Source organism: Medicago sativa, chromosome 7, assembly GCF_051527215.1.
Source record: "Medicago sativa cultivar Bolivia chromosome 7, Bolivia_mono, whole genome shotgun sequence".
In the NCBI taxonomy this organism is placed as follows: domain Eukaryota; kingdom Viridiplantae; phylum Streptophyta; class Magnoliopsida; order Fabales; family Fabaceae; genus Medicago; species Medicago sativa.
Window position 1 is genome coordinate 23,801,683 of NC_140755.1, and position 22,915 is coordinate 23,824,597.

Consider the following 22,915-nt stretch of genomic DNA (forward strand, 5'->3'; position numbering starts at 1 on the left):
TATCTTCGTAAGCTTTCTTAAGACGAGAAGGGAGTATGACAGCCAGCTTTGTCCTAAAAGTGGCCAAAAGCCACAATTGAAATAACCAGATAGGACCAGGAATGATCAAACTTCCTCGAGATGGATAGTCTTTAATATTGTCCACTCCTTGGTTTAGATTTTCATACAAGGATCCTAAAATAAGTTTGCTTAGGCAAATGTCTTTGCCTTCATGCAATTGTATTGCTAAAGCTGTTAATTTTTTAGGGATCTGGATTGACCTTGAGCAAAAAATAAACCTAGATAACCAACAAGTTAAAAAGGCAATGTGTTCTGCGTCAGAGACTTCGGTAGTCGAAGTGTCATGATGGTCTATGGCAAAATAACCGTAAGCAGGCCTAGTGAAGTCAAAAGAAAGTTCTGACTGATGGTTTTCAGGATCGAAAGTTTGGCCAGTAGGCTTGAGGCCAGTTATGCCTGCGACACCAAGCAGAGTAGGCGTAAGCATTCCGCATTTTAGGTGAAGGCTGTTTGTTGAAGGGTTCCAAAAATGTAGGGCAGCAATTATCAGTTCGTTATGGTACTTAGGTCCCTGCCTAGATAGCTGAATAAGGTCAAAGATTCCTATATCTTTCCAAAATTGACCTTTTTTCTTTTCTAGTTTATCTAACCAGCCAATGTAAGGATTAGTTTCACCAATTCTTAGTTCTGTTCTAAACTTGGATTTCACAAAACTCAGGTCGTATGGACCCTTAGTGAAAATCAATGGTGGTTGTTCTTCTGAACAAGGAAAAACGGTACTAAGACTTTTTGGAGTTTCTTTGTTTAAAGGAAGCGGCCCTAATAATGCATGTTGTGATTTAGGACAAGAGATAATTACCTGGGACTTCCAGATTTTCTCTTCGGCTTCCTTGATATCAGGTTCCTCTATAAACACAGGAGCGCCAACAGAAAACTCCTTGGAAAATTTTATAGGTTCATCGCGTTTTGTAGTCCGGAGGAAGAACCTTGGGCATTCGTCATGATTTGATTGATTGATGATTGGAAACGACGGATGGAATGGTGCGAGTTTTTCTGAGATAAGATGAAGTTTTGAAAAAGGGTTTTTCTCGGTCTTTGTTTTGAAGAAGAAGATGAACAGTAGAAAAGGAAAGATTGGAAAGTAAGAAGGTAAAGGTAAAACCTTTATGTTTTATAGCCTTTTGATCTAGACATGTGTCAATATCCTATGTTGACAGTTTTTTACAAAGTGGTAGTTCCCAATGGAACGTGGCCCACTAACTATGGTGGGGACACCAAAATCTTCTTTTTGAATTGTTTCTCCAGACATATGATGTCATTTGAGTTTAAACATCGATCAAGCTAAAGTATAAGTATCAGGGTCAGAAACATCTTTCTCTCCCTATCACTGAGATAAGTCGACAATGACGTTTCTGGGGGGCAATTTGTTAGCCTGTAAATTTTAAAGGCTATCATTAAATGCAGTCAAAGGAGAGTTGACCTTATCATCGAGAAAACAAAGAACTGTTCTTAAAGTTTTATCGAAGTTGGACTTGCTGGAAGCATGTGCTTCAGTTCGACAGGCGAAACCCATCGAAGGACGGTTAATTCAGATAAGGGCGAGCAACAAATATCTCCCAAAAGGCGCGTTCGAAATTCAAATTAGGCGGATAAGACTTGTTAGTTTTTCTATGGTTATAGGTTTGAATTCGAATGTAGGTAGTTATTTTTATTTGTATAAATAGTAGTTTTTCATAGGAAAAAAAGGTCGCAATTCAATCATACAAAACTTACACTCAAATTATCCGTATGGAAGCGAGAAACGAGTTACAAGTTGCAATGTATGAATCTGTGTACCAATTTACATTCAATCAATGCAATTTAAGTTCTTTTCCTTAAATGTCTTTGCATTTTACTTGTTCACTTTGAACAATTTTCTTTGTTTTTACTTAACAAACTTCGATTGAATTCAACTGGGTTGAGTTCGATTGCTTTTATTTTCTTTGTTTTAGTTAACTTTTTAGAACATTACATTCCTTGGAAATATTACAAAAGCACAAATATGCTCCTAAGATTTACCGGTTGATCTTGCAAGTAACTATGTTTAAACCAGCGGTTGTTTACCAAAAATCAGCGTAAACAGCTACGCGCTTACTTAAATTATGCATATATTAGAAATGTGACTTATAGAGTAATTCCAACATGAATCATGTAATTCTATCTCAAATAGTAAAGTGAGTTTCCTGAACAAATTCAGTAACCTAAATTCATTTTGTGCAAACACTTAATAGAGAAATTGGAAACAAAAATTACCAAAAAAGCATGCAACCTCATCGGATAAATTACAAGAAACACGCCGTATTTATATTAAGCAGAAATTAGAGTGAAGATGTGAAGTCAATATCTCCATGAACAAAGATCATGTACTCACTAACCAAATTAACACTTAGAAGCTGATTACTACACTCTTGCTTGTTTTTTGCATAAAGAGATGGTCTCAATAATCACATCCAAAGGAAGAAAATCTGAACTTGTGCAGGAACTTAAAGCATAGAGGCTACACCAATGCATGAAATTAAGCTTCAGTACTCTAATCCAACTCCCTTAAACAACAAATTATTTCTGCGCTGCAAACACATTAATCATTTTCAAATTTAAACTTCTGACTAGTCCAAAGGTCTCTTATCAAGCTAAGTCTCAAGTCGCCGAAACATCATAAGAATTTATTCAATATTCTTTGACTACTGGTAGAATCAAGCAAGACCAAAATTTAGCATGGTTCACATAATCAAAACAAGTTGATGTGAAAGCTTTTAATACCTTGTCATGTTCTAAGTTATTTCAAATGCTAACAAATGATTGATTATACAATTGGAATCACAATTAAAGCACAATTGGAAAAGCTACATAACAATTAAATTATTATGGATTGCAAGCTTACGATGGTTGACCCACAGACTATTGCCTCTGTCGTATCTCTGTTCTATGCTTCTCGTATAGAGCGTGTTTCTGAGAGAGATTGGCGAAGATACAGAGTAGATTAAGAGAGCGATTGAGAGCTATCTGCCTCAGATCGAGTACAAGGTATGGAGCTATACGTTGCAGAAAACTTATCGAAATGTTCATTCTTACGAAACACATACTAACGAAACGCACTAATAGACATGGTCTGTTGATTTACACAAATACACGGGCATGATTTCTCTTAAAGATGGATTTAATATTTTCTTATTTGTTAAAACAAGATGCACTCACATTCTTGTTATTTCTTTTGCAAATTGGTTTGTAATATTTAGCATCGCTCTGAAAAAACTGTTTTTTTATTTTGATTAAATTTACTGAAACAAAAGTATCTTTGAATTCCAAAAAACAAAAACTCGTAACTAAACAAATGTTGTAAAAAAGAACAAACGAATTGTTAGCCGTAAAAGCACAACCAATCTACGACAAATTAACTTATACATATAATCGTAGCAAGGTGTCCGGTACCTATATTGATATTTTATTGCAGTGATTTCTCATTCCCGAGTTGAATAATGCCAACTGTTATGACATCCAAAAATGACTATACAAATTTTGCCATTATTTAAGCTTAAAAATACCATATATTTTAATCTTACATATAAAAATGTAGCTTATATAATTAATTGTGGAAATTTAGAAAACTTGAGAAAAAAAAACTTATTAATATGAAATTATATTACCAAAAGAGATAAAAGGAGTAGTATTACAGAGTATTCATTATGCATGAATACTGAACACATAACATTATTTTATGGATATAAAATTGTCATTATTTTATGGAAATAAAATTGTCACATACTGACTCAAATAAAATACTTTTATATACTTGCTGGTAGGCCTCACTTGCAAGCTGCTAATGGAGCACCACAAAGGCATTTATTATGATCAAACGAACTCTTTGCAAACTTGCTCAATCCAGTAGGGATGGCACCACACAGCTGGTTAAAGCTTACATTAAACTGCGAAAGGGACTAATTCATCTCATCATTTATATTTATTTTTAATTTTTTTTGAAATATTTATATTTTTTTATGATATTATTATAATTGTAAATTTAAATAAATTCAATCTAATATAAAACTTATAAAACTTATTCGTGCACACAAACTTATAAAACTTATTTAATATCTAACCCGGGCAACGCCGGGTCTCTAAACTAGTAGGTGTTAAAACAAACAATAATATACTATTGTTTTGGGAAAAGCTATTAACAAAACATTATATTCCCCTTTTTCTTTGTAAAAATAAAAAGTTATAATCATTTTAAATAAAATAAATTAATATTTTTTAAATTTTATATAGTTATGAATCTTCTAGCTTTGGATGAAATGCAGTAGTAAAAAAATTTCTTAAAATTTATTGATAGCTTACGATATTAGTACGAACCGACGCGTACCGAAGCTCCATACCCCTGTACGTACCGAATTCTTCTCATGTTGCGTACCACGAACCCGTACCCGTACCACGTACCAGACGAATTACGAATTATGTGACTATGCTCCAAATCAAGAGCATTCAAATCTAGATGTTCAAAAAACTACGGTTGTTATGATAGAGAAATTTATAGAAGCCAATAGCAAGGAATTAAGATTAAAGGTTATTGTGATTTCATCAAGGTACTTATCCACTCTGCTTATTTTTAAAGTTATTGTGTGTCTTTGTGTGCTTACATGTCCTTACATGTTCTTTGAAGTTCTCTGGAATAAAGGCTAGAAATCTATAAATTGTTATGTGCTTACATGTTCTTTGAGTTTTCTTGAAAAATTATAGAAATCTAGAAATCTGTAATACATGTCCTTTGAAGTTCTCTGGAATAAAACCTAAAAATCTAGAAATTTTTATGTGCACATGTCCTTTGAGTTTTATGGAATAAAGCTTAGAAATCTAGAAATTGTTATGTGCTTACATGTTGTTTGAGTTTTATGTATTAAAGCCTAGAAATCTAGAGATTGTTATGTGCTTACATGTCCTTTGAGTTTTTTGTAATAAATCCTTATATGGCTAGTTTTAATGGTTGATAATGTGTAGTTATGTTCCAAATATTGTGTCATATTTGATTATGTTTGAAATTTATTGTATATGTTGGTAATAGTGTTCTTCATTTATTTTTGTACTTGCTTGATTAGTCGTCAAAGTACCCCTAACAATAATGGTAAAGATTAGGAAGAAAATTACGACTCAACAACATCGACATCGATAGCAGACGTTGAAAAGTGATCAATAGGGTTGCTCACACATAGAAAAATCCTCAAAGTCCAAGTCTAAACTTACTATAGACTATCAATCAAATTCATTAGCTCCTCCTGTTCTCAAAAAAAAGTAAAGGAAAAGGGTTACTTGATGAATTAATATATACTAAGAATAAGAAAAATATGTTCTGCAAACCCGAAAAAGATGACGATCAAGACTTTTACTTGAACTACCAACCATGAACTCCTATCGGATAAGACGACTTGAGAATATATTCAAGCTGTTTTTGTTAAGTTAATTCTACAAGTTGTTTTTCTTGATTCTGAAAACAAGAATATAAGAACATATAATCAATTGACAATTCTTTTGTTTTCTTCATTTTCTTCTTCATTTTAATATGGTGCTATAAAAAATCAGCAAAATTAGCTTGAAGAAAGAATTTCATACAACAGGGATTGGGTTAAATCGATTTCACATATAAAACTATAAACCTTAATCTACAATGATTGGGAAAACTAAAACATCCAATCAAACCCTAATTGAGAATATTCAAAATTCATACATCATGGAAATCCACAATAGGAATTGTTTGCAAATGGAAACAACAATTAAGACTTCAAACCTTAATCCATTATGTTCCAGTCCAAAATTGGGAAAATTGATACAACAATTCAAACCCTAATTGAGAATATTCAAAATTCATACACGGTGTAAATCCCCAATCAGAATTGCTTGCAAATCGAAACAACAATTAAGACTTAAAACCTTAATCCACATTGTCCCCATTTTAAGTGAATCCCAAAATCATACAAACGACATGCGAAGAAGTACCTTAGATTTATCGCAGTCGCAAACAACTTTGAATGGCAACAACTTATAACAAACTATCCCACAACGACGAACACAAGATGAACCTCACGTGAAGAATACGATTCTACAGGAGAAGAAGGATTCCACTGAGATGAATGATATGAAGAAGATGATGGATTTTGAAAAAATGATATGAAGAAGATGATGGATTTTGTGGAACGAAGTATTGATCTCGTGGTATGAAGAAGATGATGAATTTAGAGTACTTCGTGGTATGAAGAAGATGAAGTTTGGCTTATGTAAGAAGATTAAATTAAAAAAAAATAAAGGAGGGAAATTATAGGATTTAAATATTTATTTTAATAAGTCAAAATGAAAAATTTAATAATTAGTGTAAATTGATTAGTTAAAAGATAAATAGGGTCTAATTTGCAATATTTCAAAGTTTCATATTCCACTTACAATACTGTAGACCACCTACAGTCTAACATCTTATCACGTGTCATGACTTGTAATTTAATTGGCTGAATTAAACGACTGCAACGAAAAGGTCAATTTGGTAACTTCACCTTAGAAGTTCCCTATAAATAAATGAATCCCTCTCCATTCTTATGTTCTAACTTTTTGTGCTAATACTTATGAAGATTTATGATTGTCTCTCATGTGATATCTAACACATCAAAGTATCAAGATTCAACATGACTAATATCAAAGAAATCAAAACAGCATGTGCAGTGTCTTTATAGAGTAAGAACATACTGGAATCATGTGGAATTCAACTGAAGTTTGAAAATGTATAATGTCAAGATGTATGAACAAGAGTGAAAGCTTCTTGCATTTTAATATTACAATTTACAAACACTGCCATAAAAAAAAAATAGAGTAAATCTAACAGGAATCATATAATTATATTACAATTTATAATGTCAATAATGATAACTATCATTTCTCAACCATGATCTATGAAGTTCATCTGATGAAGAAACACATCATAACTGCTATTGCATTAATATATGCATATATTAGAAATGTGACTTATTGAGTAAATCCAACAGGAATCATATAATTATATCGCAAACGGTAAAGTGAGTTTCCTGAACAAATTCAGTAACCTAAATTCATTTTGTGCACACACTTAATAGAGAAATTGGAAACAAAAATTACCAAAAAAGCATGCAATCTCGTCAATGAAATTACAAGAAACACGCCGCATTTATATTAAGCAGAAATTAGAGTGAAGATGTGAAGTCTATCCGCATGTACAAAGATCATGTAGTCATTAACCAAATTAACACTTAGAAGCTGATAACTACACTCTTGTTTATTTTTTGCATAAAGAGAGGGTCTCAATAATCACATCCAACGGAAGAAAATCTGAACTTTGCAGAAACTAAATGCAAATAGGCTACACCAAGGTATGAAATTAAGCTTCACTACTCTACTCCAACTGCCTTGAACATACTCAATTAAAACAACAAATTATTTCTGCGCTGCAGACACATTGATAATTTCCAAATTTAAACATCTCGCTAGTCCAAAGGTCTCTAATGGAGCAAAGTCTCAAGTCACCAAAACATCGTCGGAACTTATTCAATATTCTCTGACTACCACCAGTAGAATCAAGCAAGACCAAAATTCAGCATGGTTCACATGATCAAAACAAGTTGGCGTGAAAGCTTTAATACCATGTCATGTTACAAGTTATTTCAAATGCCAACAAATGATTGATTACATAATTGGAATCAAGGTTGTCAAAATCAGGATTTTGCTTCAGGTCGAAAGAGAGAAGCAAAATCGACAATCATAAAATCGCAACCAAAATCGAAGGATTTTTACTCACCTATTTTTGTAATCGATATAAAAAATGGTAAAAACGCAATCAAAATCTATGGATTTTATCAAAAAAATAATACTAAATATATGTTATAAATGGTATATAGTCATAAATGACTTCGTTTATAAGAAATAGTAAAATCGCAATCAAAATCATTGGATTTTGCCTATTTTAGGATTCAACTATGGATATCAGTCGTTGAAGGTGAAGAAAGTCGCAAAATGTATTTTATGATTTAAGTCGGGATTTTAACAATAATGATTGGAATCACAATTAAAGTACAATTTGGAAAAATTAAACTACATGAAAATCAAAGCACAATTGGAAAAACTACATAATATTAAAGCTCAAGTTCCTATTATGGATTGCAAGCTTACCTTGGTTTCTGAGAGAGATTGAAAAAAGGCTAATGCTATGAAACGCACGAATAGACATGGTCCATGGATTTACACAAATACACGGGCATGATTTCTCTTAAAGATGGATATAATAATTTCTTATTTGTTAAAACAAGATGCACTCACAGTCTTGTTATTCTGGTGCAAATTGCTTTGTAATATGTAGCATCATCGCTCTAAAGAACATGTTTTTTTATTCTGAATAAAATTACTGAAAGAATAGTATCTTTGAATTCCAAAAACTAAAAACCCAAAACTAAACAAATGTTGTAAAAAGGAAAAAATGAATTGTTGGCGGTAAAAGCACAACCAATCAGCTACAAAATCACTTGACCATTTATGCTTCAAAATTCCATATAATTTAATCTTAGATATAAAAATGAGCTTATATTATTAATTGTGAAGATTTAGTCCTCGTGAGCTTAACTCAGTTGGTATGGACAATGCATAATATATGCAAGGTCCGAGGTTCGAACCCCGGCCACCACCAAAAAAAAATTTGTGACGATTTAAAAAATTTGAGATTTTTTTTTATTAATATGAGATTATGTATTACAGAAGGAGTATTCTTCTTTTTTTTTTGTCAAGTAACCTAGTGGCTAGATTCACACACGTATTATATGTGAAGAAGTGGGGAATCCGGGGTTCGAACCCCGACCCCTGCACAAATTATCTAATAACTGAGCTACACTTACACAGGGAGTATTCTTTATGCATGAATACCAAACACATAACATTATTTTAGGGAAATAAAATTGTCACAGAATGACTCAAATACAATACTTTTATATACTTGCTGCTAGGCCTCACTTGCAAGCTGCTAAAGGAGCACCACAGAGGCATTTATTACGATCAAATCAAATATATTACTTCTATATACTTGCTGGTAGGCCTCACTTGCAAGCTGCTAATGGAGCACCACAAAGGCATTTGTTATGATCAAACGAACTCTTTGCAAACTTGCTCAATCCAGTAGGGATCGCGCCACACAGCTGGTTAAAGCTAACATTAAACTGCGAAAGGGACGGTAGGGAGCCGAACGACGCAGGAATAACACCGGTAAACTTGTTGTTAGACAAATCAACCTGCTGTAAGTCCTTCAACTGGCCTAGGAAAGTGGGGATCGACCCACTAAGACTGTTGGAACCAAGGTCGAGTTTTTGTAGTCTTTTAAGTTTGCTGAAAGAGTTAGGAATTGGCCCAGTTACTTTCGGCATTTCGGCCAATGAGAGGAAGTTAAGATATGGAAGGTCGCCAAACTCCGCTGGAAGTGTACCAGAAAGACCCCAGCCACGGCTGATGGTGACGACGGTGATTCGGCCAGGTAGGGGTTTGCCACACCCGACGAAGCTCCAATCGCTACAACAGTCTGTACTGTTGTCCCAGTCGGAGAGCCGGCCGTTGGGGCCGCCGAAATGGTCTCTGATTTTGAGGAGGGTGGCTTTGTCATTGGCGTTGCAGGAGAACTCATCATCATCAGCATTTGATGTGGAGAAGTAGATGGTAGAAAGGAAGAGAAGTGTTAAGTGGAGTAGGAGAAACATGTTTGGAGGAGTCTTCATCTTAATTTTGGAGTTTTTTTCTTAAGTTGAAAAAATAAGAAGAGGTGGTTTAAGCTTGTGTTGAGATAGTACTCAAGTTTGGGTGATAAGTATGATTTTAAGCTTTGCTATTTATAGAAATCGTAGCAGTCAGGATGTATATCTGTTTTAGTGGAAGTTGGTCAAACAAGGAGGCTTAAAATAATGAGCTTATGATCCTTTGAAGACATAGTAATCAAAGATGTATACTTCAACCATTGAATGCATCCAACTATATCATAAAATTAGGAGGCTTACTTGGTGGGGGTTTTTGCCCTGCCCCACATTCATAAAAATAAAATAAAATATTAATGAGGCTTTTATTGAAAAATTGGGTCACCTACGTTGCTCCTAAGTTCGTAGACTTTGTATAAACTATCTAATCTTATTTTATATACGATATCTCTATAATTTTCGTACTGTATATGAAATATTTAATTTTTTCCTAAAAGAAAATATGGAATTGATCCCCGGAAGTATAACTCAGTTAGCAGGGACATGCATTGTTATATGTAGGGGTCGGGGTTCGAACTTCGGACACCGCATTTATTTCTTTTCGATAGTGAATTCTAGCCTTTGGGATACTTGACCCAAAAAAATAAATAAAAAATACGGAATTGAAAAACGGTAAATGTATTTTTAGTTTTAAAAAATTTAAAATTAATATTTGTGTATGCTCCTTCTTTCCAACACCCCTTGTTTTTTCTCTCTAAGTTCTCTCTTTCATCTCTTTATTTGAGGGGTTTGGATCAATTTTTAATCTGAAAACACCATTTTCATTTTTTCTCTATATTTAATCTAAATAAATCACTTTTCACATTGATCTTGGTTTTTTTTCTTCGTGATTTCTTGGTCTAAGTGTGACACTGTATTCTTCATTGTCTAGTGCGCTGTTGCACTACTAGGAAAAGAAAAATTGAAAAGTGAAATTAGCCACGGAAATTTTAATTGAATGTTATATTTTCTTTGTTATTTTTAGTAAATTTTAATTGAATGTTATTTTTGTTATCTTTTCTTTGTTATTATTAAATTCAATTGTTACCAATAATGCTAAACGTTGAAATATTTTTGACGGGTTCATATTAGACAAACCCAAATTTTCTTTAATTTTTAGTCTGTGTGATGTCTTTTGTGAACAATTTTAATATCTGTTGTTAAGTTAACTCATATATACCATTCAAAATTTTGTATGTATGTTTAACATAACATTTAACATACTAATATTTGTCATTAAAAAAATATATACACCTCTATGCTATTATAAAATTATAACTCCAAAATTAATTAACATGTTACTACCCCACACACACTGACGCAGTCGGAAACGTAGGCTAGCAAACGCTAAACCTAAATTGAAAGGAACAAGTTTGCAAGCGAGAAACTTGTGAAAATAGGGTTCCGGAATCCACCAAAAATTGAGAAAAACTCTCTAAAATATTATTGGTTGAATAAAAGTTATCCTCTTATGCTACAACTGTTAAGCTTAAATAGGGAAATAACAAACCCTAATGGGCCAAAAATAACAAACTGAAAACAAAATAGAAAGTTCTAAAAAATTAGGCTAAAATAATAAAATACTACTAAATTTTATATATATATATATATATATATGAGGGCGGTTAACTTGCACCCACCTAAAAACACTAAGGTGCAAGTTAACAAGCTGCACCTACTTGTACTTTACTAAAACACCTTTTTGTCTCTATTAAACTTTAATTTAATTAAAAGGACATTTTTGTAAATAGCATAAATAATATTTGTTTATAATAGAAAAACATGGGTGTTTTGGTAAATAACTAGTAGGTGCAGCTTGTTAACTTGCACCTTAGTGTTTTTAGGTGGGTGCAAGTTAACAGCCCCCTATATATATATAAACTTGTTTTTGACGAATATGATTGCGTTCTAATTAAGCTATATGGACTTTATATTTTCTTAAATTTCAGAATTATGCTTGATATTACTTGCAAAACTTGTTAATAAATGTTGTGAATAAATATGTAAAATAACTGAAGTTCGACACTTATCAGATACCAGATAGACCGGTACCACTCGATGTGGATGATGTTTGTAACGTGGCCTCGGTTTGGGTCAGACTTGCTGGTCCACCCAATGATGGGATAGTCAATACAACCATCGAAGTTATGGTTCAATCATAGCGTAAACCGACACATTTGATGTAAGTTTTGATTTGTAGGAGGTGGCTATGTCTTGACCATTGCAAAATGCATTTCTTAGGGTCAGTGAGACGGCTAAGAGAGTCTTACGATTTATGCCCATTAGAAGAGCTCAATCTAAAAGACTAGTCCATTAGGTGGGAGAACCTCATTGCTTAATACCACATCAAGCACTTTTATCTACTCGATGTGGGACTCCTAACATTGTCACGCCCTTTAAGAGCCGACGTCAACGACCGCTTTCACTCTATCTACACTAATATGATGGTAGCCCTTTCCGTTTTGACGGCTTCACTCACCTATCAGTAATTGGTGGAACACCTTAATCCAACCTATAGGTAGCCTTTTTAGTGAAACTCTCAATGAAAGCACCAATTGTTAGGATTTAAGCTCATGAAGAAAGTCCAACCCAAAAGACCAGTTCAATAGGTAGGAGAGCATCATTGCTTGAATATCACATCAATCACTTTTATCTATTAAATGCGGGACTCCTAACAAAGAGAAAAGAGCATGCGGATGTTAAAAAAATATTGGACTGTTTTAATATTTTTTGTTTTGATATTTTTGTTTCGTTTGGATGAGAAGCTAAACGTAGAAAACTACTATTTATAAACATCTGAGTTAAATGACTATTTTAACCTATTTTTAATTAAGAAAAATTATGCTAACTCTATTTTAACCTACTAGAACCATGACCCGTGCTGACGCACGGGCCTTATTTTCATGTAGAATAAGTCATAATAAATTTAACAATAAGCCGTAAAACATAAAGAGTACAAAATTTATGATACATTCCAAGCCATGAATCATAGGAATAGTAGAACTTTAATTTGTTAAATAATAGAAAGTACACAACATAGGGAAAATTCACTACTACAAAAATGGGCTTATATAGCGCTTATTTTTGGCTTTAGATAGCGCTTTTGAAGCGCTATTGTAAATGGCGCTGGTAAAGGTAATATAGCGCTTTTTTTCCTGTATAAAGCGCTAGCTAAAGCAGGGTTTATATAGCGCTTTATGTCAAAAAGCGCTAGCAAAGGTTCTCCTTAGATTGCGCTTTCAAAAATAAACGTCATCTAAGACAGGTTTAAAAACAGCGTTTTTGTTTAAAAAGCGCTATGTAACAATAGGTTTAGATAACGCTTTATAAAGGAAAAAAGCGCTAGGAAAAGAATTTATTTTATTTATTTTGTCAATTTTTTTTCCCTTTCCAGAGAGCGTTTTTTATTAATTTAAAGTAATATATATATATATATATATATATATATATATATATATATATAATATATATATATAAAGTCAGAAATTTAAAGGGAAATATATATAATTTTGGCACATTATAATTGAGACTATTATTTATCAAATAAAACTTAACCATATCATAAAAAATGTATGTATAGCATAAAAGTCAGAAATGTATAGTCACTAATATGGTAACATGGATATCTCTAAGTTGCAACTAATTAGTTGACATAAAGATCAAAATCTTCTATGGTAGCATGCAGTCTTCATCTATCTTCTTGGTCGTCTCAACATTTTTATCCAAAACAAGCAGGCAAATCATTTCCAAATTTCGTTCACTCTCCTCCACCTAGCAGAAAACACCATTAAACAATAAGCAACTATATTATATTAGAGACAAATTCAAAGTACTATTGATCATGAGTACAAATTAAAGCAAGATTATAAATTAAAAACACTACCACTTCTAGCAAATATATTTAGAAACATGAAACTCACCTTATTATAAAAATATCATGTGACTTTTAGGCTGATCATGAACAGACACCATTCTTCTTGGATTTCTATTAGTTTATCTTTTGAGTATGTCAAACACTTGAAACCATCAATGTACTGCATATATTATAACAAAAAATAACCATGTTACTTTAGAACTCTACAAAATATAAATGTAAACTTAGATTACATACAACTGACCATATATATATATATATAGTTTTCATATACATCAATATATATATAGACACACACACACACTTATGTGTCAAACATAGTCTTCATTTTTGGGTAATTCGTATAGTCATTGAGTAATGAATCCAAATATTATATGATTTCCGATATGCCATCAATGACAAATAACACCCAATGTCCACTACACAAATGTCCAAGTTAAATAGAAAATCTTCTATAAACAGTGGTAAAAAGTGAGGAAAAAATAATCAAAAACAAAGTTTCAAGGAAAATCTTACACAGGCTTATGTATATAAAGTGGTAGAAAGAGTCGTCAGGGAGAGAGCAGTGAGGGAGAGAGCCGTGAGAGAGAGCTGTGAGGGAGAGATCCGTGTCAATCATATATCTTCCACTATTACTCTACTATTTCATACAAACCATAAGTCATAAGTCATAATACTCAAAAAATGATACTACTACTAATACATACTCAAATATTCATTAAAAGAGTATTTGTTGATTTAGAGAACTTTTAACACTATTCTAAGCACTGTAGTACAATTGCAACTCAGGTGCTTCTCAAGTCTCAACAATTGCAAAAACTTTATCCATCATCCTTAATGAGGTTAAGCAGAACACAAGATACAATAGTAGTATATATAGTATAGGATACAACACGTTTATGATATATTAATGTATATGCATAAATATACTATTGTAAATTAAAAAAAAACATTAACAATTCAATCAGGGATTGAAATATATGTTAGAAGGGACTAAATTTAAAGTGTTACAATATAATATACATCATATAGAAAATAGAAAACATAAAACCTATCATACACGAGTTGCAACCATAACGCTGTCCAGCAAAATCATGTTAATTGTGTTATGACCATAGTGTTAGGAAAAGGTGAATTGCATGGAAAAGGAGATAGGCCACGTGAGCAAGAAAATGTGAGGAAAGCAAGCTACAAGCAATTACTAAATTTAGAGTGCTTCATTTTCTAAATTTGCCAATTGTCCTCTCCCTAAAATCCAAACCCTTACACTGTGCTCCTTCCTTCTCCTAAACATAACACTGTACTCACAAGTCTCAACTATCTACACGGGTTGGAATAAACAACAATGAGTGGCATACAATCAACGGTTACACAATCCACAAGGATCCATACCCTCACGAAGGCTAAACAAGTTTAGCAATTAAGGGATTTTCGAGTCCATCAAAAATTGAAACTCCAAATTAAAAATCAAACAACATACAAATCATAACTTCAAATTATAATCAATTCTACGGTCAAAGTCAGTTCTAATCAAAAGTTTGTGAATCGCAGGGATTTAGCGCGCAATTGCGGAATCGCGATGCCGAGCACTGATCTGCTACAACGCAAATCAAGCTGGAATCTCACAAGAAAGAAGAATAGATGGAAAATCTAGAGAGAGAGAGAGAGGGAAACCTGGACGGAGTTAGTTTCCAGCGGACCACGAAGAACTCCGGCTGATTTTACGGTGAGATTTTTGGTTTTACGGCGGAGTTGAGATCAGTGTGAGAGAGCCGTGAGAGAGAACCTAGAGAGAGAGGATTGCAGGGAGAGTGATGGCCAATTGATTTGAAAAACCAATTTTTTTAGGGTATAAGGGATTTAGAGAGAGGGAAACCAATTTTTTTGAGGCAGAGAGATGTGTTTTTTGGAAAAGTTTGGAGAAAGTAATATTTTAATTGATATATATGATAAAAATATTAAAAAAAATTGTGTTTTGAAACTGCAATTGATTTTTCATAAAAATTGGAAAAAAATTCGAAATGTTTGTTAATGCTTTACATTTTAGTTGAAAAAGATACGGAAGAAAGTATGTTTGTTTAAAGAATCATATGTTTGTTATAAACGTCAAAAAAAAAATATGTTTGTTATAAAAAAAAAAAAAATTGGAAGCGCTATTTAGTCAAGAATCATATGTTTGTTATAAAAAAAATTTAAAATTGTTGTACACGTTATAAAAAAAATTTAAAATTGTTGTACACAGATCTGGGAATCGAACTGAGGACATGAAAAATAAAAAATTCGAAATGTTTGTTAATGCTTTACATTTTAGTTGAAAAAGATACGGAAGAAAGTATGTTTGTTTAAAGAATCATATGTTTGTTATAAACGTCAAAAAAAAAAATATGTTTGTTATAAAAAAAAAAAAAAATTGGAAGCGCTATTTAGTCAAGAATCATATGTTTGTTATAAAAAAAAATTAAAATTGTTGTACACGTTATAAAAAAAATTTAAAATTGTTGTACACAGATCTGGGAATCGAACTGAGGACATGAAAAATTGTTGTACACAGATCTGGGAATCGAACTGAGGACATGAAGGATATAGATATAGCGATAATGCTTTACCACTCGGCTATTTCAAACAACTTGATTAAATAGCGCTTTTTTTAAGATATGACCGCTATATTTATCAAGCCTACAGTAGTGCATAATAAGCGCTATTTAAGGTTAATTTATTTCTAGCGCTTTCCATCAAAGCGCCATATATGATTAATTTTGTTTTTTTTTTTTTAAATATTTATTATTTTTGTTGAACCTATACTGGCGCTTTCTGAACAAAACGCTATATAAACTTAGAAGCATAGAAAGCGCTTTTTCAAAAAAGCGCTAGCTAAGACCTCCGTGTTTTGATTTATAGCGCTTTAGTGTTAAAAGCGCTACTAATGAGGTGCTATATTTTCCCAATTTTGTAGTAGTGATTGTCAGGCATAAATAGTTAACAATGAAGAATATTAATTTCGGTCAATCCTTCCAAGTACACAATTTAGGATACATTGCGAAAAACTTCGTGATAAACTACATTAGAAGTTACATCAGTGTCTTCACCATCATCAGCAGATATTAATATCTTCAAACCTTCTCTTGAAGTAACCCTTGACAAAGCCACGTACAATTGATCTTGAGAGAATATAGGCGATGACAAATATACGCCAACATGTTTCAAAGATTGACCTTGGCTTTTGTTTATAGTCATTGCAAAAGAAACGGTAAGCGGAAACTGCTTTCGTTGAAACTTGAAAGGAATTCTAGTATCAGATGGTATCAAAGATATCCTTGGAATAAAAACTTTATCACCTATGTTAGAGCCGGATATGACTTGTCCTTCAAGATCAAAATTACCCATCCTTGTAATGACCAACCTAGTTCCGTTGCACAATCCCAAACTCTGATCTATATTTCTCAACAACATCATTGGAACTCCTACTTTTAAGCGCAGCTTGTGATTTGGAAGTCGAGACGCAACTATTGTGTTCAGAAATTCAGGTGTGTGAACATCGTCCACTGCATCGGTACCTGTTTTATTTGCTAATGGGCTATCATAACTCAAATATATTTTTTCTTCTCCTGGCAGCAACTCCAACACATACTCGTTTATCCGATCAACAATGGAATTTTTAGGGGATAATATAGCTCTGTTTTGGAAGTAATCTATATTGCTCATATCTTCTAAAAAATTTGGGTAAGTGTTAGAAACAATTGAAGCAAGAGGATCACCTGATGTTATAATAAGTAAGTCAGTGTTAGGAATTATTCCTCAAGAATTATGTTAGGATTAAATACGTTGAGTTAAACGGTAATTCCATTTAAATCATGGTCCCATCGAAAAAAAGAAAATTGTGTTACAGTGCGAAGCCAATAATTCTTACGGTGGTATATTTATTTTTAACGTTAACCATTATGAAAAATTACTTGCTCTTAAATTTAATTTGAACACGGTGCTGTTTTTTTTTATTATGCAATCTTGTGGCCTTTTTTTAGTCTAAAGAAATTTTCAACCGTGTGGTTTTAATACTATTTAATGTACAATTGATTGGTTTTAATATTAAAGAAATTGTGTTATAATGCTAATAAATATACAATTGATTGTGTGTTATTTTATTTCCATTATACAATTTTCTGTGTTATTTATTCACATTTCAAATTTGGGATGACAATTAATATGCAATCGTGTGTTATTCTATTTCAAAAATTAAATTAATATGCAATCGTCTTGAAAATGGAAGTTTTCAACCTGTGTTTTTATTGCTAATAAATATACAATTTATTGTGTGTTATTTTATTTCCATTATACAATTTTGTACATAATTCACGGGTCTAATTTTCAAGCTCGTGTTTTTTTTTCTCGTTTTAATGGTATCGTGTGCTATACTAATTTCAATGTACCTAATTCACATTTCAAATTTGGGATGGCAATTAATATGCAATCATGTGTTATTTTTGTAGACTAAAATTAAAATAATATGCAATCGTGTTATAAATGACAGTTAAAATTTCCTGGAATGAAATAAAATAATATGCCATCGTGTTATAATGACGTGTATTAAGGGTGAGGATGTCAAACCTACACATAAATGTGTTATTATGGCATGTATTAAGAATGAGGAGGTCAAACCTACACATAAATGCTTGAGAAAGAGCGGGAAAAATCTAGGTTAGTTTTAGGGTTAGGGTTAGCTTGACCTGACAAACTTTAGTAAGTAAGATTAATGAAGAAAAATCATGCTATAAAAAAAAAGGAAATGTTAACGAGTGCCCCCAGGGCACTCTTTAAGCACTTCAAAGGGTAAGTTTTATATGAAAAGTTATGTAATGAATGCATTGGAAATTATAATAGTTGACTTTTTAAAAGAATAATTTCCAAATTTGGGATGCTTAAAGAGTGCCCCGGGAGCACTCGTTAACAAGACCCTAAAAAAAAAAAACAATAACAACTGTTGTGACAATCTTATTCTACTTTTTTTTATTGGTAAAAGTACAATAGAGGGAAAGAAAAAAAAACAGAGTAAAAACATAATATTAATATAAAAAAAAGAGTTGTTCAAAAGTTATCATAAAATAATTTTACAAATATCATTTCACGATTAAAAGGACGTCTACTAGAATCACTTAATCACTCCACATAAATGTGAATGGAGAACGCTTATACACCAATTTGAATTTGAATTTTGTAGCATTTAATATAGTCCATTATACACCAATTTAATTTGACGGAGACTTGTTGAAATACCTGATTATTCATCTTATCTACCCTTATCCAAATCTAGCTGCGTGATCGACTGATTAATGTTATTTCAACGCAACAATTTTTCAGTTGTTGCTAATAGAGTTTACACCGTGAGAGAATGTGTATCTCCACTGTGGTCTATATAAAATAGTGATGCTAAATTGTGATTTTATGATACATGTTAAGGATTCCATAAATAATAAATATTTATTATAAAATATTAATTTTCAACCTTTAAAAGAATAAATTGACACAATTTTTTAGATAGAATTTTCACTTTGGGATCCTTAACATGTGGCCTTAGCATTTCCCCCATAAAATATAAATCCTCTTTGTTTTCTTTTTAAAAGTTGTTAATGTAATTAATGTGTCTATTATGTATATGAATATTACTTCTTCAGTTTCACAATATTTAACTTGCCGCTTTTGAAGAATAATATTTTTTTTTATAAGCCAAGAGCAAAATGACATAAAAAAGAATAGTGTCCAACTTAGTTGGTACCCTATTCTAGTCTGTTGCCAATTGCTCATATATATTATTAAAAAAAACGAAAAAATTACAGGAAAAACTAAGGGGACATAAAACCTGACACAGTCAACAACCCTAACGGGCAAAACCAAAAACTAAAAAATAAAAATCCAAAAAATGGATTCAAACCTAAACATTTGTAACAATTAAGCTCAGGTCTAAATTTTGGCGAATGAACTCATCGTCAACACGAAATCGGATCACGTACCATCAACTTCCTGCAACAAAGACAACAAGCATCGACGACTCTTTCGAGTCCATACAGTACCACGGACAAATGCTTGAAAATGTGGTGAATTCGACCGCCAACACGGTAATTAACAAATTCACGTGCACTAACTCATCAACTGATTAATTAGCCATTTCTGGCCCACATCAAGCGAACATACAAACCCAGCCGAGGCACATTGAGGATATCATATGAACTCCACCGCCAACACGGTAATGAATATCGCACACCCACAATTTACGGTGACAAACAACGCAAATTCACGCCCATTTCTAGCCTCACAATCCAAAATCGATCACGAGACCGAGTAAGATTTTTTGAAGACGGCAACAACCAAAGCAGGCCAATCCTTGCAAAACTGAATCGTAAAGCAAGCGAACCTGCAGAGAAACCAGATATGCAGCAACCGTCCAAACAGAAACCACCATCGACACCCACCACAACCCTTGCAGACGGCAAATCAAAGAAAGCCGAAGGAGGGTTGATCGTGTTGGAGCAGAGGTGACCGCCGGAAAGAATGTAGATCTCACCTTGGTTGTTGAAACCAGACAACCCAAACCACCAGTGTGGTTGTTGAAAACAGACATCCCAAACCACCAACGGTTCATTTTACTTGTCACTTTCAAGTTCAATGCAATATTAATTATTGGATTCTCAGTAATACCCTTATATATTTATTGTAGAGATATAAATAATTGAATGAAATAATAAAAAATTAACGGTATTATAGAAAAACACATAATTTCATCAAAAATAAGAAAATTTATTTGATATCTTGGTATGTCTATACTCCTCAAAAGCAACAAGTATTTTGACTACTTGTTCATTGTTAGTATGTGTGTTAAATTTGACATTTTGACATTGATAATATTAACTAGGAGTATATTAAGAAAAGAAAAATAAATAATAAATGCATTCATTAATTTGTATATAGACTTATATTTAGAGACAAAGAAAAAACTTAAATAGTGCATTAATTAAAGACGGAAGAAGTATAACTCAAGGAAAATAGCTACTACCTCCGTCCCATAATAATTGAGTCATTTGATCATTTTACACATATTAAGAAAATTATACAAGTGAAAGAGAGAGAAAATGTTTGAAGTATCTTGTCAAGTCCTTTTAAGAAAAAAATGTCTTGTCAAATAGGGGCATCTGTCATACCCCAATTTTTGACCTAATGATCCTACATTCATACACCGACGCTTGCCCTTCGATCCTGATCGGTCTCTGACTTTTCAGTGGAAAATTCGGCAGAGAGGTATTTTAAAATACCTCATGTTTGATTCCGAGTCGGGCCCTCTTCTCTCTATTTTTATTTTTGGTCTTTATTTCCATCTTTTAATTTTTTTTAATTAATTAATTTTACTTTTAGTTTTTTAAATTTTTTTATTTTAGACATAATTTCTTTTATTAATTACTTTTAAAGATAAGTCCAAGTTTGCATGTTTTTTTATTTTTATTTTTATTTTACTATTACTTTATTTTTATTATTCATATCCAAAAAATGTCCAAAAAATGGTCATTATCCAAGAGAATGGTATGTCCCGCGTTTTCATCCCAATCCCATCTTTTCATCTGCATCCTAATCCAGAAAACAATTCACACGTCTATCTGCAACAAACGCCTGCTGATCTTCCTCCTCAAGCACAAGTTTATGCCGTTTGGAACAAACCCAAATCCAAAATCATAAACACTATAAATTAAACCTGCAAGCACACACCATATGGAGGCCGAAAATTCACCACAAAACCTACATCGTATAACACAACAATTTCGAGAGCCAAAATTCAAAGCACGGCCAGAAACGAATAAACCTGCTCAAAGCAATACAACAAGAAACAATACAACAATTTTCATAACCATTCGGCATACATCTCAATCGAATCCAACACCTCAATCCATAACCAGTCACAAACAAAATTCCATTGGCCTCTTTCACAAACCCATTCAAATACCCAAATAGCCGGTTCAATACAACAACAGATCTCATTGTTTTATCTTGGTTTTTCGGGTGTCAAACATTGATTACGTTTGAACCTTTTTAACCTTTGATATCTCATTTTTTTCTTGGGAAGGGAAAAAATAAGCAAAACCCTTGAGAATCGAGGTTCGGGAGTTGTTTTCGCTACGGGAAGGTGTTAGGCACCCATAACGACTATAGTATCCTATAGGAACCGTCTTTACTTTCTACGCGCGCGCTTTGTTTTTAAATGCTATTTGAAAAGTGATATTTACACCTAAGAGTTTGCTAAGTGAAGAATTGGAGGGAGAAGAAGGCGTTTGAATTTTTATTTTATTTGAATTGAAGGAATATTGGTTCCTTGCCTACGTACCCTTTTAAGGGATCAAATCCACCGTAGTTCTCTTCAAAAAATGTTTTTGTTTTTGTTGATTGATTTTAAGTTTGAAAATGGAATTTTGAAGAATAAGAGGGAGAGGCCTCAAGAGCATAAGATTTGGAAAATGTGCGGTGGAATTAGTTATTTTGCAAAGAAAGAGTCTAAGTATGGTTAGAATTCATTAAGATTTTTGTTTAAGAAAATAAAGGGAAAATACAATGGGATTTTGATCCCAAGGTTTATTTGGAAAATGATTTGAGTGATGTTGTTCATATTTTTTGGAAAAGAGGATTTTTCTAAGTATCGCGATTCCTAAGCATACATCTAAAGCATACATTCCCTAAACATTAATCTAAAGTAACCATGTGATATGTGTGCATGTGTCGGTGCTTGTGTCGGTGTACATCATTAGAGTCCATTGTCCTTTACATATCATTGGCCTAGATACATGCTATGGTCTTGCAAGGAATTAAAGCATAAAGTAAAGTACAAAATCCCTAGGTTTTACATTCTAACTTTTGCATGAATTTTAAAGTGTAAGAAAATAAAGACTAAGAATATAAGATGGAGAATGAGATGCTCATGAGACATGTGAAACATGAAGTAAAGTGGTTAGTAGAATAAGACATGATAGGATGGAAATTAAAAGCACAAGAAACACTAAAACTTGACAAAAGATAACAAGACTCTTAACCTAAAAGTAGCAAAATATGCCTAAAGTTTACCATAACATCAAAGCAATTATATGACCTATAATCCTCACATCATGACAATTTTCTAAAGGCTTTATTACAATCAATGATATGAGAATTATAAGAACACATGCAAGTCAAGAATCATGATATATTTTAGACATACTTGGCACTT

The 22,915-nt window shown here is 32.6% G+C and overlaps 2 protein-coding genes and 1 pseudogene across 3 annotated transcripts; all 3 read right to left on the reverse strand.

Annotated features, from left to right (window-relative positions):
* Positions 1-8,940: 8,940 nt before the first annotated feature.
* Positions 8,941-9,905, reverse strand: LOC146905008 (polygalacturonase inhibitor 1-like). Its single transcript, XM_085725215.1, has one exon. It carries the CDS (start codon positions 9,795-9,797, stop codon positions 9,129-9,131), a length of 669 nt encoding a protein of 222 aa, XP_085581341.1. The 5' UTR covers positions 9,798-9,905; the 3' UTR covers positions 8,941-9,128.
* A 3,411-nt stretch (positions 9,906-13,316) lies between these two features.
* LOC146905009 (uncharacterized) lies at positions 13,317-14,355 on the reverse strand (annotated as a pseudogene). Its single transcript, XR_015020091.1, has 5 exons — positions 14,339-14,355; positions 14,001-14,102; positions 13,878-13,884; positions 13,730-13,843; positions 13,317-13,580 (listed from the first exon to the last, which is right to left on the reverse strand). The product of XR_015020091.1 is annotated as an uncharacterized LOC146905009 (transcript).
* A 2,352-nt stretch (positions 14,356-16,707) lies between these two features.
* LOC146905010 (uncharacterized) lies at positions 16,708-21,699 on the reverse strand. Its single transcript, XM_085728419.1, has 3 exons — positions 21,582-21,699; positions 21,464-21,523; positions 16,708-17,438 (listed from the first exon to the last, which is right to left on the reverse strand). The coding sequence occupies exons 1-3, from the start codon at positions 21,697-21,699 to the stop codon at positions 16,708-16,710; spliced, it is 909 nt and encodes a 302-aa protein (XP_085584545.1).
* Positions 21,700-22,915: the final 1,216 nt, after the last annotated feature.

Excerpts from the sequence above, each read along its gene's own strand:
- LOC146905008 (XM_085725215.1), bottom strand. The coding sequence starts at position 9,797 with ATGAAGACTCCTCCAAACATGTTTCTCCTACTCCACTTAACACTTCTC.
- LOC146905010 (XM_085728419.1), bottom strand. The coding sequence starts at position 21,699 with ATGAGATCTGTTGTTGTATTGAACCGGCTATTTGGGTATTTGAATGGG. Across the intron at positions 21,524-21,581 it reads GTGTTGGATTCGATTGAGAT|GTTTATTCGTTTCTGGCCGT; the intron begins GTATGCCGAATG and ends TGCTTTGAGCAG. Across the intron at positions 17,439-21,463 it reads AAATTGTTGTGTTATACGAT|GTGATCCTCTTGCTTCAATT; the intron begins GTAGGTTTTGTG and ends TTATAACATCAG.